General features: G+C 33.9%; 1 protein-coding gene across 18 annotated transcripts in view; it reads left to right on the top strand.

The window, feature by feature from the left end:
* The window catches only part of LOC114336038 (longitudinals lacking protein, isoforms H/M/V), a 630,205-nt gene that overhangs the window by 484,910 nt on the left and 124,541 nt on the right, over positions 1 to 20,754 (top strand). The window contains exon 5 of one of the 18 annotated variants that reach the window (XM_050646584.1): positions 17,996 to 18,261. The exons of 15 other annotated variants lie outside the window; for them this stretch is intronic. In XM_050646584.1, coding sequence (XP_050502541.1) covers positions 17,996 to 18,246 — 251 coding nt within the window. In that variant the 3' untranslated portion in view covers positions 18,247 to 18,261. Of the gene's footprint in view, positions 1 to 12,907; positions 13,310 to 16,805; positions 17,157 to 17,995; positions 18,262 to 20,754 lie in introns of those variants that run through there. 2 more of the 18 variants (XM_050646582.1, XM_050646583.1) reach the window with 2 other exon arrangements.

The following is a 20,754-nucleotide window of genomic DNA, read 5'->3' as shown; positions in this document are numbered from 1 at the left end:
GGCATTCGTCACTTTCGCCTTGCCTCTCGGTAGTCTGCTGTTTTTGACGAAGCTGCGCGACCTAATTCCACTTGAATATCAAAATGTATCTTAGATGCTTGGATTTTAAATATATTATTGTAATTGAATTAAACTATAGCATCTCTAAAAGTCGTATGATTAAATTGTACTAAACAGTCAAACTTTGCAAAAACTAAAAACTACTAATTTTACTCATTTTGTATTACGTTGCGCGACCGGAAGATATGAAACCAATGTATAATAAGTGCATTTATATTGATTTTACATACTTTTAGATGTTAATTCATGGTATAGGAACGCAATTAAAACCATCTGGCCTGTTTAAAAAAAAATTGAAAAATTAAGGTTTTTTACAATTTTTGCTAACTTTGATGGCATTGCGCGACCGGAAGACAAATTAATAAAAAAATAATAATTAGTGCTTTTTTCAAGTCTATACCAATGGCAACTTTTGCGCACTATAGCGATCTGGAATAAGAAAAAAAGTTTTTTTCGAACCACCCTACCCCACAGGTTGGAAACCACTGCACTAAGGTCTCGTTTTATGCAGTGGATAGGTTCTTCAGAAAAGCGCATATAAAAAACCGCACAAAAAAGACTTTCATTGAAAAAGTAGGGATACGTTCCGGGGTTTTCTAAAATGACATAAAATGGTGGACGTTTGCCCACAAAAAATTGTATGTCTTTGATGTTTTTTTTTTCTTCATTGGGCCAAATAAAATCTTAAAGAAGAAATTAAAAACGCAGACTAACGATATTGAGATTGCAAAAACCTCTTCTAATGGAACATAAAACTTTACGACACTTAATTAAATGTTTCAATCCAGAAATCAAAATGTGCTGTTTATTATATTGCAACTTGAAATCAGCAACATTTAAACTCTTAAATACTTAAATATTTAAATTTAATTTCAAAACAATTACAGCATTGCAGGTTATACCTTTCAATGCGAAACTCAGATTGATGTATGTAATAGCTACATGCTACATCATGTAACAAGGGGAATACCCGAATTGCAAACCCTCAGATTACTGACATCTGGATGGGAACAGTTAATATTAATTATATTAGTTGTTAATAATATAAATTTTTGGATGAAATACAAATTGCACAACTTTAAAATCGCATTAAAATAATCCGCATAAAAAGAGACCTTATTGTATAAAAAACTATTGTCCTAAGTGTCAAAATCGTAACATATTTTCATCCAACTTGAGTTTGCTTGTTGTAGACATTTACCAAGTTGGTACGTCTCTAGATATTCTCACTCACGCCTGCTTCGTTCACCTTTAAGTTGTAATCCGGTCAACTTAGACATCAAAATGCTTGGCAAATAACAACAATTGCCGGAGAGCCAAATTTTGGTGGAGAGCTAGGGTATACCATAACAAATAAAGTTTAAAAAGTCCCCATCGATCCCATGTGTGCGTCAAAAGTTATTCGGGGTCAAAGGTCAAAATTTGAGATTTTTTGGATTTTTTTCGAAAACGGTAAGTTTTATCAAAAAAAACCTCAAACCAAAGTTGTAGATCTTAATATTCTCTATAAAAATTGTCCTTACAATTTTTTTCCTAAGAGTTACCATTCCTGAGATATCGCGATTTTAAAAGTTACTTTATGCACATATAAGCCACGTATATAATACATATGTGGCCCTTAAAACAAGGATAAATGCCTATTTGTGTCTCTTTTATATAGTATATTATACTATTCTGAAAATATTTCTTCAAAAGGTAATCAGTCCCAAACTAAATTTCCTCTATCCACGTGGTCTTGAAAAACATTTGGCTATACCATTGTTTAAAAAAGAACAGATTGTCTATTATAGGCAATGGCTACAATATTGTCCGTAGGTCTGGTTCATAATATTATCTGTTTCTTTTAGTGCTAAAGGTTCAGTTCAAGTGAATATAAGTACTTATTACAAGCGTCTACCATTTAGTACCGTTACCGTTATTTGGCTACAAAGCTAAACAAGCTAAAAATGACGCAGATGCCCTTATAATTGAGACAGCAATTGAAAAATTTAAGGCAACAAACACAACAATTGTAGTTGGTGAAGATGTTGGTTTGTTGGTACTGATTACTGCAAGGACTCCAGTAGATAAAGTTATTTATTTTCTGAAACCTGGAAGGGCTCAACAGCGAACAGAGATATATCTTCGAATAGTTTATCGGCTTATCCCAAATGCCAAAAGTACATTTTATTTTTACATGCGATAACCGGCTGCGACACTACGTCCGCAATGTACAGAAGGGGCAAAACGTCAGTACAATTATTCGAAAAAAAAGATTTGACTGACTGCTGTAAAGTTTTTACAGAACTTGATACTACATCGCAAATAATAATTACGGAAGGAATTCGCTTTCTTCTTGTGGTTTATGGAGCTCCAAAAAAATTATTTGTCTTGATAAATACCGATACTTAACTTTTGTAAACAATACGCGAAACAAGAAACAAGTACAACTATCATGTCTTCCTCCAACATCAGCATCTGCTTTTCAACATTTGTATCGAGTATATTATCAAGTTCAAACATGGCTAGGCAATGAACTGAATCCAGAAGACTGGGGTTGGAAATTAATAGATAATACTCTGGAACCGATTAAAACCTTACTCCCACCTGCTCCAGAAAAACTCCTTAACACTATTTTTTGCAATTGCAAAAAAGGTTGTAGTGCCAAATGTGGATGTAAAAAAGTCGGGTTGCTGTGTTCTCTAGTGTGTACCAACTGCCAAGGACAGTCTTGCTCAAATGTCCAGTTTAGTACAACAGAGGAAGCCTGTGATTTTAATGAAGAGACCAATGACTCAGTCACATTTGAACAATTTTTGAATATCCAGCAAGAGGAAGAGGAAGAAGATGAAATCGAAGAAGACTGTTGAAGTAGACTTTCAAGAATATGAATCTGATTAAAATATCTAAAGAAATCAAAACAATAGTTAACCTAATAATCAATAGCAATATCAATAATCAATATCAATAATAAGGTAATATCTAGAACTTGACCGGTATTGTTTCCTTAAATTATCCTAAAATTGTCAAAACAGTTAGTGGAGTAGGCCTACAGGGGGAACCACGGTAAAAAAACGCGCCGAGTACACTACCTCACAGGTGGTGTGGAAACGTGTGCATATCATGTATAATGTGACTCTTTGAATCGCGATATCTCAGGAAAAAAATAGTAAGGACTATTTTTGTAGAGAATTTTAAGATCTACGACTTTGGTTTAAGGTTTTTTTTTTTGATAAAACTTACCGTTTTCGAAAAAAATCCAAAAAATTTCAAATTTTGACCTTTGACCCCGAATAACTTTTGACGCACACATGGGATCGATGGGGACTTTTTAAACTTTATTTGTTATGGTATACCCTAGCTCTCCACCAAAATTTCGCTCTCCGGCAATTTTTGTTATTTGAAATGTTTATATAGACCGGGTTATTGTGTGTGTTTGTGTTTTATTGGCACTGGCTTTAGCAACCAACTGGTCAGTCAATGTGTTTTGAGTTCTCTCTTTTACAGAATTTGTGCTTAGTATCTACATTTTTAAAACTATTACTACTACTAAGTTTTTTACTCTTTTTTTTGAATTATTAATTTTTTTACTCTGTTAATTTAATTAACTCGTGTTCAGAAACAAAGGCTGACACAGCTGAAGATCGATGAGAATGGTTTGTTATTTTATGTTTTTTGTGTCTATTCCAATTTTTTCAGCTGACATTTTTGTCCACTTAGATACGGTGTTGATTCCAAGTGGACAGTTTTTGAACCAAGATCCATCCTCCCAGTTGGGGTGAACGGTAATAAAGAGTCTGTCTGATAAAATCTTTGGTCCCCTTTCCATTAATTTCAAAAATAATCTAACTGGGCATACATATTCGTTTGAGGAATTTCTTACCAGCCATTTGCTGCTTGCCAAACTTTTAGAACCGCCTTGATTTGTTTTGGAAAAAATGCTGTTGTCCCATAACATCAAATTCCTACTGGAGAAAGCGAATATTGCAGTTTACGGCCTTGTTGCCTCTCCAAGCAAGTTCAAATGAGCAAAGGTGAAAAAAAACTTTTTTTGTGCTCCATCGGGGGTTTCCTCGTCGTAGTTTTGGATGATTTTTAATAGTTCTTCGGTGATCGATGATGCTTTTGAACTTAGTTTTCTTTTTTCTTGAACACTTTGAAGCTGCCTCTGCTAGGTATGTCTAGCCAATCTTGCATATTTGAAAGATGTATCTGTGAAAGGGTCGATTTGTATGCCATACCCCGTAAAATATTTTTCTTGTACCATTTTTGCTGTAGTATTCCACATTGACTTTACAGACGACTCTTTATAGTCTTCGCCATTGCCTTTTTTCATGTTAAAGGCATTATCCTCGAGAATTTTTGCTAGTTCCGTTATGGTAGTACATCTTTCAAGCGTAAAATTTCTCACCCGTAGGAACTCCGAAAATTGGGTCCAAATAGAGCTTCTGGACCTCTGCGTGTTCAATGGGACATTTTCCGAAACCAATCTTTTTATTTCTTCACCTGACTGGCATCCAAATCTTGATTTTTCGTCTGGATTCATTATATCTGTCCAAAATTGATAACGCCTCAATGACGTTTGTCAAACTGACAATAGAATTACCAGACACTTTCGTGACGGATCTGTCATAATTTTGTCGCTGAGAAATCACGGGCAGGAAGGAGTTTTGTCAGTAGGAAACGTGGCGTTGCTATGACGGTTTATCAGTTAAAAATAGTCGAGTGAAATAATCATCAAAGAATGATCGATTCTGTAGATACTACAAAAAATTAAAAATCCACCTCCTTCTTCTTAGAAAATTCCATGCCAAACCATTCGCTACTATTCAAATTTTTGATAAACTTCTAATATTGAAATATCCAGTTTTCCACCAGCATTTTGTTCTCCACCAATTGAAAGTTTATAGATATGAAATGATGGTTGCGTGTGAAATTCATAGTGCTAGAAAAAGGTATGATCGAATTATATTACATACTTTTAAACAAATACTCCTTATCCTAAAAGTTTTAAATTATATTACGTTGAAGACTGATTTATTCTTAGTATTAAAAGATTGTATATAAACCAAAGTTTTAATAAAAATTTGAATAACCCTCTTTTCTACGATCTCTTGGTATCAAATTAAAAAATATTTAAAAACTGAAATCTGTAATTTGTTTGTTATTCAAAATATATAATAAAATATGTTTTTATGATGTTCTACCATTTATTATAAAATGAAAATACATAAAACATATGTTTTTCTGATATAAAAATATCCTTCATGACTAAACACAGTTGATATTTTTTAATAATAGATTGTGTTGTATATAATTTGAAATATTAAACGAGAGCAGGAGTCTTCTTCAAGAGCCACAACCTCTCTCTTGGTATAAAAGTAAGAATGCTGCGATGCTACGTCTTCTCAGTCCTTTTTTATGGGGTTGAATCGTGGACCTTGAACGAAGATATGTGCAGAAAATTTAAAGCATTTGATATGTGGCTATATCGGAGAATACTTAAAATCCAGTGGACTGACCAAGTCACAAATGAGGAGGTCCTCCGAAGAATGAAGAAGAACCGAGAGGTACTGACCACCATCAAATCTCGAAAGTTACAGTTCTTCGGACACATTATGCGAAATGAATTCAGATATGCCCTCTTACAAGCCATCCTGCAAGGAATAATATTTGGAAAGCGGGGTCCAGGAGGAAGAAAAATGTCCTGGTTGAACACATCTGTGCAGCTTTTCCGCGCTGAAGATTGCCATGATGATCGTCAATAGGCACATCAACAAGAAGAACGTGAGTAGCACTACTGTGTGTCGGTTAGATCGTAATATTACTATAATTTGAAATATTGAAGATACGTATTATACAAACATGGTAAATTACTTTAAAGCACCATATCTTATTTTGTTGAAAGTAGAAATACTCATCAGCATGTCATATTCTCTTATAATAGAAATTCAACTAAAAAAGACTGCACAGTACACAATCAGACTACCAATAGAGCGGAAGGGTATATTGCAGGCAAGCAAACAATAGTGTTTAACCTAACCCTGAGAGACTTGCAGACCCCTTAAGAATGACATTCGGGTGATACAATTCATTGGAGCGATGATTAACTCCCATAAGCGGACATCACGCTACCCCACCCCAATGCTCCAGACTATCCACTTCCCCCCTCCCGAAAGCACTCTGATGCGTTATAGGGGCTCTCTGTCAGCAAAGTGCTTATCATGTGGGAGTCCTGGGTACAAGGACTCCCACACGAAATCCTACCCTAATCAATACAGGGTGGGGCATTAGTGTGACCAAGTCCAATTACTCGTTTTTCGTAAGAGATATGAAAAAAAGTTATTCACACAAAAGTTGGGGAACGGATAGGACCATAATTTAAAATATTTTCAGATATACAGGGTCGCCGGTATTGACAGGGTGACACAAACTTATGTTTTTTTTTAAATGGAACGCCCTGTATATTTTTACATTTTTGGATTTTCCTCGACGTCTTCTTTCTCAAAATATAGGGTTTTGTAATATTATACGAGGTAGTTTAAAAGATAATTACGTTTTATTGTTAATTTCGTAGCAACATTCACACCCTGTAGAATTGTGCTGATTTGACATCAAAGTTTCTGTTTATGATCAAACGATTTTTAATATAGTCCACTGTTGTTAAACACTTATAATATAGCGGAAAGATTAATATTAATATACAGGGTTGGTCAAAACTCGGAATGAGTATTTTCTGAGTTTTCTTAAATGGAACACCCTGTATTTTAGTATTCTAATGAAATGACATTTCATGGTACTTTTTTATTTCTTAAGCATTCCCTATACCTAAGTGCTTTAATTTTTGAGTTATTCGTGATTCTTTAATCCAAACTTTAGTTGCAACAAAAATTACGTGAAATTTTATTAGGTGGCTGTGCAAATATCCAATCGAAAATAACTTTTTGAAAAAAAAGTAGATATTAACCTAGACTGATCCTAAATTTTTTAATTTTGGATGAGATATCCAAATACCTACGTAGTTAAGATTGTTGGTGCGTAAAATATAAATAAAAAGACACAAGATTCTACCTAGTTGGCTATGACAATAAATTTGCTGAAACATTTGACATTATACTATCTTTATAGTTCCAGTTGCTTTGTTACCATTACTAATATGAATTTTTCTAATGAGTAACTGATGAGTAACTGATCAAAATAATTTTTGTGCTAGGAGAGTATAACAAAAATGTGTTACTAGCAATAAGAATTTTTCATCAGCAATTCGCTGATAGACGAAAACCAAGAAGAGAAACTTTTGTAAGTACACTAAAACTATTTTAACAGTCTAGGTCTAGATAGCTAGATTATAAGAACGTTCTTCCTAATATGCAGATCCTCAGTTACACTATGGATTGCATTTAGTTCATTTTATTCATTTACAATCGTTTTATTCGACCAGGTTTCTGGTAATTTAAATATCCAGTCCGTTGAAACCGTTTTAGTATTATTTCAAAAGATTCTCTGCTTGGTTTTCGTTTATCAGGGAATTGTTGATGAAAAATTCTTATTGCTAGTAGCACATTTTTGGTATACTCTCCTAGCACAAAAACTATTTTAATCAATTACTCATCAGTTAATTATTAAAAAAATTAATATTAGTAATGGTAACGAAGCAACTGGAACTATAAAAATAGTATAATGTCTAATGTTTTAGTAAATTTATTGTCATAGCCAACTAGGTAGAATCTTGTGTCTTTTTATTTATATTTTACGCACCAACAATCTTAACTACGTAGGTATTTGGATATCTCATCCAATATTAATAAATTAAGGATCAGTCTAGATTAATAACTACTTTTTTTTGAAAAATTATTTTTGATTGAATATTTGCACAGCCACCTAATAGAATTTCACGTAATTTTTTGCAATTAATGTTTGGCTTAAATAATCACGAATAACTGAAAAATTAAAGCACTTAGGTATAGGGAATGCTTAAGAAATAAGAAAGTACCATGAAATATCATTTCATTAGAATACTAAAATACAGGGTGTTCCATTTAAGAAAACTCAGAAAATACTCATTCCGAGTTTTGACCAACCCTGTATATTAATATTAAACTTTTCGCTCTATTATTAATGTTTAACAATAGTAAACTATATTAAAAATCGTTTGACCATAAATAGAAACTTTGATGTGAAATCACTACAATTCTACAGGGTGTGAATATTGCTGCGAAATTAACAATGAAATGTAAGTATCTTTTAAACTACCTGGTATAATATTACAAAACCCTATATTTTGAGAAAGAAGACATCGAGGAGAATCCAAAAATGTAAAAATATACAGGGTGTTCCATTTAAAAAAACATAAGTTTGTGTCACCCTGTTAATATGGGTGACCCTGTATATCTGAAAATATTTTTAAATTATGGTCCTATCCGTGCCCCAACTTTTATGTAAATAACTTTTTTTTGTATCTCTTACGACAAGCGAGTAATTGGACTTTATCACACTAATGCCCCACCCTGTATATTCCAGCGTGAGACGCTAAATTCTAGCTATCTTTAGTGACTTATCATCGATCTGTATTGCTTGCTCGGGCCTCGAGTCTCCGCTCCGGGCTAGGTGCAGCCGAAGCTAGGACAAATAATCCCCGGACAAATAATTCCGGACAAAAATTCCCACAAATTATCCCTGGACAAAAAAATCCCCGGACAAAATATCCCCAAGAAATAATTGCTGCCTAATAATTCTCTTAAAGGGGTGATACACACCGAGTAAGTACGCGAACTTATGGCTCGACGACCTTTTCGCGCGTGTATCACAGCAAGTACGCGTACTTTAAGTCCGCCGAGTAAGTACGCCGTCGATCCAACAAGTTTGAAATCTTACTCGTAACCCGTACGTGTATCACTGCCACGAGCCGCGAGCCTCGAGCCATCATGTTATTGCGTTTAATGTTACACTTATATTTTCACTAATTAAGCAAATTACCTAGAAATAATTCAATCGTTTATTGTTGAAAGGAGACAAGTTACATTTTATAAGTTTTGAGAAAACCGTAAAACACTATTTTAAGCTACACTAAATAATTTTTGATTAGTTATTTTTGAATAAACCTAATTATTTATAGGCTGGTTTATCCTCCTGATGAAAATATTACCCTCTTATCTATGATATTTTGTTTGTTACCCACACTTTTCGAAAGCGTCTTTTTTATTAGTATTAAAAATATATAATACGATAGGATACAATACGAAGTATATAATACGATAAAATTCCTAAATAGCACAAACAACCGACGGCGACCGCGATCTTTAAAACCGCGTACTTTAAGTCTGCCGTGTATCACCGACGGCGAGCCGAGTAAGTTCGCGATCTTTAAACCCGCGTACTTAAAGTTTGCGTGTGTACCACGCGCTTTAAGTTTTCTTGTGAATGCAATCGACGCAAACGTTTTTCAGCCTCAGTGCATGAGAGTTATAGATAACAATCGCCAAGAAGCCGCATTTCGGTACGAAAATAATGAATAGCAATTAAAATTAAACATGAATTGTACATAATTTCGATTACCAAATTTCGAATTTCAATTCCATGTCGAAAACTTCAAATTTTACATGACAAAAGAGTGTGAGTTTTTTCAAAATCATGGAAGATATGGGGAATGAGCTAAGGCTGTAGGAATCATGTTATTATTCACTTAAATCATTTGCTCACTCTGCTTTGAATAACTATGTTCAAAACATTGCGTATTCGTGATGATAACTGCTGGTCTTGAAAACGATAGGTACTCTTATTGTAATGCAAAAAACCTGTTCGTTTTCCACTGAAAACGATAATCTTAATTGCAATGCAAAAAACCTGTTACTTTTTTTTAATTTAATGTAAAAAATATTTGGTCATCATTATCATCAATGTCGTTATAACTCATCGAGAGTCTTTGCCGCGTTTACTGCCTTCCTTGTTTGTTGGTCCTGTGCCACTATTTCCCATTGTCTCACTCCCATTTTTTCCAGATCTTCTCTGACTGCATCTTTCCACCTTTTTCTAGGCCGATCTGCAGACCTTCTCCCATCTGGCCTCTCCCCGAGCAGCTATGAAAGATATTTAAAAAAACTCAAATTTTTGTCATGTAAAATATGAAGTTTTCGGCATGGAATTCGAATTCGAAATTTGGTAAAATTTCGGGAAAACTTTTAGAGAACTATTCGGCAGCAAATATTTCTTGGGGATATTTTGTCCGGGATTTTTTGTGGGGATATTTTGTCCAAAAAAATTTGTGGGAATTATTTGTCCGGCATTTTTTATGGGGATTTTTTGTCCAGGGATAATTTGTGGGGATTTTTTGTCCAGGAGTATTTGTCTGGGATATGTTCGGACCCCGTCCAGCCAATTGGGTAACTAGGCGCTCGAGGATGTGGGCTTGTCTTGCCTTTTCTTGGAGTTTTTAGTATTTTTTTTGTGGTTCGCGTCTTTTGTTTTTTCTGTTTCGTTGATTTTTTTGGTGACCGAACCCGTTTTTTTTTGTAGATTTTTTTTGATGGCTATGTGAAACATATTATTATAACGCCAACATTAGTAAATACACCGTGATGCCAAAGATGGCGCGTTGTATTCTTTTGATAGAGCTACGATTATCTAGACTTTATTATATGTTTGCTAATATTTCCTGTTTGGGTAATTTATGCTGCTTTGCTCTACTCATCATCTTAACAGCTGACTCATATGGTATTCAAGGGCTTATGTGAAAATATGAAACAACGATCAGACAAAATGGAACAACTTCAAACCATATCCATAACATGTGGAAATGATCATTACAACGATAGAAGGTGCGTACGAATTAGGTGATAGTTTTTTAATTACTAATTATCTTTTTCGATTTAATATCAGATATACAATTTTTTAATTTTAGCTCCTTATAAATGTCCAAATTGCAACAAAGGCTACTCGACCAAGGGCAGCATGAAGTTCCACACGCTTTTTAGATGTCTTAATAAACTTAAATTACGATGTAAGTTATGCAAACATTCGTGCAGTTCGAAAGGAAATCTGAGAAGTCATATTGTCCATAAACACAAGCTACCTATTTCGTCTGCAGATGTCATAAACTATCTCGACGAGAGTCTGTCTTTTCCTACTTCTAAAGGAAAAATTATTACCTGAATATTTCTGTATATAAAAACACCAAAGCTGCGAACTAATATTGTCAAAATCTTAAGTCGGTACCTATATGTTCATATAACTTTTCTTTATTTAGCTTAAATGTCTCGACAACTAAGGGCATTGGGATAGTTTAGTTGATTTCGCAATCAGATTATAGTGTAATGTGTAGCGTGTGTGTTGAGTAAATGTCTTGTTACTTAGTAAAGTCGACTTCATTGTCTTTCCAAAGAGACGCTAATTGTACCCGAACGTCCGTGGTCTCTCCGATGAGTACCGATCCCATAGGGTAGACATTATTTTTATTTATTAATTTCATATAAAGTTTATTTTAATCCCATCTAAATAGTTTATTCATATACCCTATTCCACGAACATACGCCTGTTTTGGATTACTTCGACAACGAATATTTTACTGTGCAAAATAAGAAGAACGAAAATAAATTGCAAATTACATTGCTATTTATTGGAATAATTATTAGAGCCATTTACTTTCGTACTTCTTATGTTGCACAGTAAAATATTCGTTGTCGAAGAAATCCAAAACAGGCGTATGTTCGTGGAATAGCCCATATCAAGTTGTTTTTAATTAAACCACTATAAAATCTGAATTATACGATGATAAAAATAAACACTTATTCCTACTGTTGTTAATTATTACTGAAATTCTTAACTTCACAGTACCCTTTTTACGTATCCCTAAGCAGGGTTAATCTCACTGAGTTGAAAACAGAAGTACCCATCAGAATGTCCTGTTGTAGACCGTGTTCGCACTAAAGGAAACCGGCAACCACAACGCAATTAGAATGAGACCGCAGTTGAGTTACTCTTGTGTACTTGCTGAAATCACCTGAAATCAACTGTTTTGAATTTTTTTGTGCTCGACAATCGCCACAAAATTCAAAGTTATTGTTGTCTCGTCCGCGATGACTAAGCTATTCTTGGCAACCGTACAGGGCAATTGGCGACTGTTGTAACGGTATGCAGCGCTGTCTGCAACCAGTGAGCAACTGGTTGAGTTGCAGTTGAGTTGCCTCTTATTAGGTGGACACAGTGGACAGTAATGCTTCAAGGTAACGTATTTGGAAAGCGAGTAAGTGGGAGAAGAAGAATATCATGGTTAAAGAACCTGAGGAAATGGTTCTCCACAACAATAACTAATCTATTTGAAGCATCAGTTAATAAAATTATTATAGCCAGAATGATCGCTAATATTCGAAACGAATAGGCACCAAAAGTAGAAGAAGGTGAACAGAAGAAGAAGGTGAACAGAAGCAGAAGGTGAACATTTAACACGTTTACTACCAAGCGGCTCATATATGAGCCACATCGATATTTCCCATAGACCAGCGTGTCACCCGTGAGCTGGGGATTGCATCGCACATAATGGCAGTTTAAATAGCTCTGGTCTATGAGGACGAAACTTAAATACCCCCCTTGGTAGCGAACGAGTTAAACATTAGCGCCGAGTCGCGTTGCTGTTGCGTTGCGATCGCCGGTTGCTTTTAATGAGAACAGGGTATAACAGCTGACGCAGCAGGTATTCGAATTCTTATGTGAAAATATGAATCAACGATCAGACAAAATGAGACAACGTCAAAACATATCAAACATTTCCATGATCATTAAAATTATAGATAAGTGTATGAATTAGGTGATATTTTATTAAATTACCAATTATTTTTTTCGATTTAATATTAGATATGCCATTTTTTAATTGTAGCTTCTTATGAATGTTCAAATTGTAACAAACGCTACACGACTAAAGCCATCATGAAGTTCCATATGCATTTTAGATGTCTTAATAAAGGCCAGTTCCGATGTAAATTATGCAAACACGCGTGCAGTTCGAAAGGAGATCTGAAAAGTCATATTGTCCATAAACATAAGCTACTTATTTCGTCTGCAGAGGTCATAAACTATCTCGACGAGAGTCTGTCTTCTCCTACTTTTAAAGGAAAAATTATTACCTGAATACTTCTGTATTCAAAAACACAAAAGCTATGAACTTAATTGTCAAAACCTTAAGTATATGTTCATTATTAATTATTTCATATAAAGTGGTTTTTAGTTAAACCACTATAAAACTATGATTATACGATAATAAAATAAACACTTAATCCTACTGTTTTTAATTAACTTTATAGTACCCTTTTTACTTATCCCTATGCAGGGTTAACTCCACTGAGTTGAAAATAGAGAAAATACAGATATAATTCTGAATGACCAACTCGAGACAAACAGCTCCCCACTCCTCAACCTCTTCAGTTAAAGACTTAAAAAGGCAAACACATTGTAAAATATATCACTTGAGAAAGGCACTTTGCCGAAACAGCTGTAGTAATAACATAGTTGTAATAAATTTTGTGGAAGTATAGAAAAACAAACGTTTTTCAGTGTTTTATTGTGAGATAGAGATATCCATCAGAATCTCTTGTTGTATTTGTTATAAGACCGTGTTCACACCAAAAGCAACGGGCGACTGCAACGCAATTACAACGCAACTTTAGTTGAGTTGTTCTTGTGTACTTAGTACTTATTGAAATTAACTGTTTTGAAGTCTCTTGTGGTCGACGTAGGCTACAAAATTCAAAGTTCTTGCTGTCTCGTCCACGATGACTAAATTATTATTGGCAAAACCGTAAAGAGCAACTGGCGACTGCTTCGCGGTATGCAGCCCTGTCAGCAACCAATGAGCAGCTGGTTGAGTTGCAACGTTACCTTTTATTAGGTTGAAACACGTGTATTTGACATTAGCACCGAGTTGCGTTGCTGTTGCGTTGCGGTCGCCGGCAGGGCCGCCGAGATGGATGAGCGGGCCCCGGTAAGAAGTGAAGAGCGGGCCACCGTCAAAAAGTGAAGAGTGCAAAAAATGATTTAATTTTAATAGAAATAAAATTATCAATAATAAATAATAAGAAACGTTTCAAATATAAATTTCATTAAATTTTGATTATATTTATAATAGTGAAAATATTTGTAATACAGGTGCTTTTTGAGTTTTCTGATAGGCAAAAATGTCTACAATTTTCGAAAAATCGCATGATTTCACCAAATCATTCTCAATGCTCAAAGTTGCTAGGCCAGTTAACCGATACTGTTTCATTGTAGACCTCATAGCATTTTTTATGCGAGAAAGACAACTAAAGGATCTTTTCGCCTCTGCGACTGTCACCGGTAATGTGCAAAATATTTTTAACTCAAAAACGACGTTAGGAAATAATGATTCCCACTTAAGATGTTTAATTTCATTAAATAAATCTATTGGAGAAAGTTGAGATTATGAAAAATTTGATTTATCAACTCTTTCACTGATGTCTTTATAAAACTCGCGCAATATATCAATTATTGTTTTCTTAATATTGTCGTCATCTTCATCTCGGAATGTCCATAAATTTTTAAATAGCGATTGAATTTTTCATTTGCCGCATTAAATTTTCTGGTTAAATTGCGTATTTAGTCCTGTCGCCAGGGGGGGGGGTACAACGGCCTCGTTAATTCAGATGGACTTACTCAAGTTTTTTTTATGTATTTTGACCCGTAGAACACGAATTTTTTGGGTAACAGTTGATCCGGATGTCGATAAGATTGTTATAGACCAAGAACTTGAGGAATCAAATAACAGCGATTTTTGGCAAAACAAAACAATATTTTGTATTTTTTGGGCCATTTTAAGTAAAAAATATTTCTACAAGTTTTTTCGTAGGATGCACAGTTTTCGAGATAAACGCGGTTGAACTTTAAAAAAATCGAAAAATTGCAATTTTTGAACCCGAATAACTTTTGATTAAAAAATAAAATAGCAAGTCTGCTTACCGCATTTGAAAGTTTAAGTCAAATTATATCGGTTTTGATTATTTGCATTGGTAAAAATTTATTTTTTTATTGTTTAACAAAGCTATAAACACGTAGGGTTTCCCGTGCTTTTACATGCGTTTTAACGCATGTAACGTAGAAATAGTCTTGATTGCACTAGTACCTATTCTACCTACTCGTTCGATTTTAAATGAGAAATCATAGAAACATCACTCACGCACTAGTTGTTTGTAGCTTTGTTTAGCAATAACACAATAAATTTTTAGCAATGCAAATAATCAAAACCGACATAATTTGACTTGAACTTTCAAAGGCGCTAAGCAGAATTGCTATTTTATTTTTTAATCAAAAGTTATTCGGGTTTAAAAATTGCAGTTTTTCGATTTTTTGAAAGTTCAACCGCGTTTATCTCGAAAACTGTGCATCCTACTAAAAAACTTGTAGAAATATTTTTTGCTTAAAATGACCCAAAAAATACAAAATATTGTTTTGTTTTGCCAAAAATCGCTGTTATTTGATTCCTCAAGTTCTTGGTCTATAACAATCTTATCGACATCCGGATCAACTGTTACCCAAAAAATTCGTGTTCTACGGGTCAAAATACATAAAAAAAATTTGGGTAAGTCCATCTGAATTAACGAGGCCGTTGTACCCCCCCTGGCGACAGGACTAATTATACAATCTATGACAATATTAAATATTTCATGTTGTTCTGAAGCTATTTCCTTGTGGCATTTTTATAATTACGTATTTTTTATGGGAAATAAGCCACAATTTTACTAAAAAATGAATTTATTAACGTTTCGAAGCCCAAATCGGGTTTCGTTGTCAAAATACAAAATACTATTAAAATAAAACAAACATGTTGTTGCTAAGTAAAAAAATTCTTCTAATAATTTATTTAATCTGACTCATTTATATTGGTAATTCAGACGTATATTATACATTTTAAAGTAGAAGACTTTAAAATGATATCGCCAATATTTATGAGTTGCGTTCCTGGGACGACTTTACTAAAAGATAGTTCATTCGATTACATGAAATCAATCCCAACTCAAGAATATCCGTCGCAAAAAAATCATAGCATGTGATCTGTCTTTAAAAAGACAACCAAATGCAACGATGACAGTAAAATTCTCGCGTTAGAGATTCCATAGTAAATCACGAGGGAAAACCAGGAAAAAACCTCGTGATACTATCCCGACATCGTAAGTATTTGGTCTTACATTTAATCTACCTTCAATAATAAATTCATTTTTTAGTAAAATTGTGGCTTATTTCCCATAAAAAATACGTAATTATAAATATTTCATAGCGAAGCGCCGGGTTCAAAATTATCAGTCGCGTCACTGTCACTACTGGGCCTAGGCAAATCATCAAAAAATCTAGCAGGATTCTTGCGCCCATTTTTTTTATTTGATGTAAATTCTGGATTAATTTTATATTTGCTAGCAACTATTGGCAATAAAATATATTTTAAAATAGAGGTAAAGGTGATATTGAATATAGTAGCGTATTGATTAAATGCATTATGAACATAAAGTGAAGACAAAAAAAACGGGAGAAATTGCGTCTTTGGTCTGGTCGCCGGTTGCTTTTGCACTTAGGTCTTATGTGAAAATATGAAACAACGATCAGACAAAATGGGACAACTTCAAAACATATCAAACGTTTGCATGATCATTAAAACTATATATTATAGATCAATGTATGACCTTGTGTACTAACTGTACGGGTGATAATTTTTTTAAATTACTAATAATTTTTTTCGATTTAATATTAGATATGCAATTTTTTAATTGTAGCTTTTTATGAATGTCCAAATTGTAACAAACGCTACGGGACGAAGAGCAACTTGAAGCAACATATGCATTTTAGATGTCTTAATAAACGTCAGTTCCAATGTAAGTTATGCATACATGCGTGCAGTTCGAAAGGAAATCTGAGAAGTCATATTGTCCATAAACATAAGCTACCGATTTCGTCTGCCGAGGTCATAAACTATCTCGACGAGAGTCTTCCTTTTCCTACTTCTGGAGGAAAAATTGTTATATATTAAATAATGAATATATCATCTGCATTTATAGATATAAAAATCCAAAACTATGAACTTAGTTGTCAAACTCTTAAATATATGTTCATATAATTTTCTTTTATTTATCTGTATATATAGCTAGCTGGATAAGTGTTGTTACACTTCTGGTCGTAATATCATTTTTACCTTCAAAAGGTGTTTTTACCTACCAAAAATTTGTACCCAGGAAATCCCGGGTAGCAAACAGTCAAAAGGTGGTTTTACCTAACTAATAAAATTATCCCCCTGGTAGGCATTGCACTTATTATAATTTGAATGCAGTTAATAAGAAGTTAGAATCCACTCAGGGTGGACGCTGCTTTTATTAGTTAAAATCAATCTAAAATTCAACGTAGCTGGACGGATTTATTAGTTTACAGTGTCAACTTAAATCTGTCGAAGCATTAACGCCGTCTTTAATTAATTTATCTAGAGTAAAAACTCTTGCGTATTTTATACATAATATAGTTATTGTGTGTCTCGCTTATAGTTTAAAAGCTACACGTTTGGCGAACCCTTATTATTAATTAAGTTTATTAAAACCAAAGAAAACATTCTTAGTTCATATTCTAGTTAGTGACCTTAAAACTGTAACAGTGCTATTGTGTTTGTGTTTCGCGGACTATTGTTTGACAGTGAAAAGGCGGTTTACATACAAGATCTCTAAAAAGAACTTTGACCAGATCATAATTTTAAATTACATATTTTTTAATGCTTCAATTTTTTTATTCCCATGTTAGTTGCTGGTCCTTCGAGTTGGAATTTATTAATTGATAGTATTGTTCATCTTCCTACATTTTTGTGAAACAAATCTTCTGCGAATATCAAACATATCATTAAAATTTAGATAAGTTCTACTAAGTACTAAGTACTAATTATTTTTTTCGATTTAATATTAGATATGCAATTTTTTAATTGTAGCTTATGAATGTCCAAATTGTAACAAACGCTACGGGACTAAGAGCAACATGAAGCAACATATGCATTTTAGATGTCTTAATAAACGTCAGTTCCGGTGTAAGTTATGCAAACATGCGTGCAGTTCGAAAGGAGATCTGAAAAGTCATATTGTCCATAAACATAAGCTACCGATTTCGTCTGCCGAAGTCATAAACTATCTCGACGAGAGTCTTCCTTTTGCTACTTCTGGAGGAAAAATTGTTATATATTAAATAATGAATATTTCTGTATTTATAGATATGAAACACCAAAATTACGAACTTAATTGTCAAAATCTTAAATATATGTCCATATATATTTTTTTATTTATCTGGATATATAGGCATCTGCATAAATTTCTTACAGAAATTAACCTGGATCATTTATCTGGATAATGATAATATGGATAATTTAATGGATAACGAATAATAATTTCTGTAAGAAATTTATTTAAGTGTTGTTACGCCTCTGGTAGTAATATAAATTTTACCTTCAAAAGATGTTTTCACCCACCGAAAACTTGTACCCACGAAATCCCGGGTAGCAAACATTCAAAAGGTGGTTTTACCTAACTAATAAAAATTTTGAAGTTGTCCCCTGCCAACCCCTGGTAGGCATTGCAATTATAATTTGAATGTAGTTAATAAGAAGTTAGAATGCACACTTTATACAGTGCCGGATTAACCGTTAGGCAAAGTAGGCCGTTGCCTAGGGGCCTCGGCCCCAAAGGGGGCCTCGCGTGGACCAAAACGAAAAAATGTTGAAAGATTCAAATATCGCGCAATACCATAAAAGTTATGGTGGACATTAGAATGCATACTTTTGTTCACATAGAAAGTATATGCTGTGGGAATACATCGCTAATGAATACCCTTTGGTAGAAGGACCAGTATTACAGATGGAAACAAGAAAACAAGATTCGAAAGTGAGCAAAAAACACAAGAAAAATGAGGAGAAAAAAAAGATCCTTAATCAAAATCCAAAACAGAGCAAAACTTATTTAAACTTAGTTTCACATGGAAATCCATAGCTAGTGAAGCTGCAACCAATGAAAATGCACGTGTTGGAATAGAAATAACTGAGGGAAACATACCTTCCGTAACCGAAGAAGATGAAAAAATATGTAACGACAGTTCTATTCCAGGTCAAGAAGTTAAAGAACCAGAAACCAAAACTAAGTTAACAATTGAAGTTAAAAGATAAATTGGGTCCTAAATTCGGAAAACGGCATAGCTAGTGAAGCTGCAACCAATGAAAATGCACGTGTTGGAATAGAAATAACTGAGGGAAACATACCTTCCGTAACCGAACAAGATGAAAAAATATGTAACGACAGTTCTATTCCAGGTCAAGAAGTTAAAGAGCCAGAAACCGAAACTAAGTTAACAATTGAAGTTAAAAGATAAATTGGGTCCTAAATTCGGAAAACGGCATAGGATTACGGAATACAGTAACTAAAGAAGTAAGGACATTTTGGATTATAAAAGGTCTTCAGAATGCAAAAACCGTGATGGAAGTGTTTCAGTGTCAAAAAGAAATTTTGAAGGCATTAGATACAAGATTTTATACAATCTATGGTTTTTCGAAAACAAATCAGTTTAACAAAAATTAAAAGAGGTTGACTGAGGTATTTTTCCTTAAATGGAATATCGTATTTTGGATTTGTTCAGTCTGTGTACAACTTTTTTTCATCCTCTATCCACCGTTGGGAAGTTTTGATTAAATGAAACCCCAAGCCATCTCATTTGTTACGATCTAGTCCTTATAAGAACAAGCAGCACATGCCATAAGATCTTTGCCTAAAGTTTAAAATGCTTTCAAATCTGCTCTTCATACTCTTGCTGAAGACACTAATCAACAAGGTGAAACAGTTCATGAGTAGTATTTCATGAGCAACTAAGTATTTGTTGAAAGAAATGTCAAAAAAAGAAACATTAATAATGAATGAGTTTTGGGTAACAATTTTAGAACGCATGAACGCTGTCAGTGAATTATTGTAGAGAGAAGAGATTGAACTTCAAACTGCAGTTCAGCTTCTAAATTCACTTTTGAAGTTCTTAATATTCCAAAAAGATAATTTTGCTTATTACAAGCAGAGGGCCTGCGACCTATAATACTCTGAATATTGTCTACTATACTCTAATTACTAAGCTGAGTCGTCGGTTGACAGTGTACGGGTCAATGAACTCAGTATTTGGTCTTTTGTGTCTTTCCAAAATTGAGGTCCTGATGATATTGAATCTGAACTTGAAAATGAACTAGAACAGTTCAAATATTTTATAACCCAGCTTCAAACTTCCAGGGAAAACTATTTATTCCTGCTTCACAGTAATTTTGGGTTATTTCGCAACAGGCGAACGGACATTTTCAAAAATGAAAATTATTAAAAACGGAGAAACCTAAGTTTCTTAAGGGGCCTCACAGCTTGGGTTGCCTAGGGGCCTCAGGATTCTTAATCCGGCACTGGTTTTACAGTATCATCTTGAATCCAGAGGAAATAGTAGCGATCAACAGGTAACGAAAACGCGTTCCAAGATTGCGGCTGTAATTTTGAATATTTTTTCGAGATATTTGGCACACTTATTTGTAATATAATAAAGAATGGCGGTACAGAGCCCAATTTGAAAAATATATTAATATGTGGAAATTACTCTGTAATTAAATACAATATTAAAAAAACGAGCCTGTACCGCCATTAAGAAGAACAAAAAAATACACTTTCTTCAAATAAACTTTTTTAT

Source organism: Diabrotica virgifera, chromosome 3, assembly GCF_917563875.1.
Source record: "Diabrotica virgifera virgifera chromosome 3, PGI_DIABVI_V3a".
Lineage (NCBI taxonomy): Eukaryota > Metazoa > Arthropoda > Insecta > Coleoptera > Chrysomelidae > Diabrotica > Diabrotica virgifera.
This window is presented reverse-complemented; position numbering and strand designations above follow the sequence as displayed.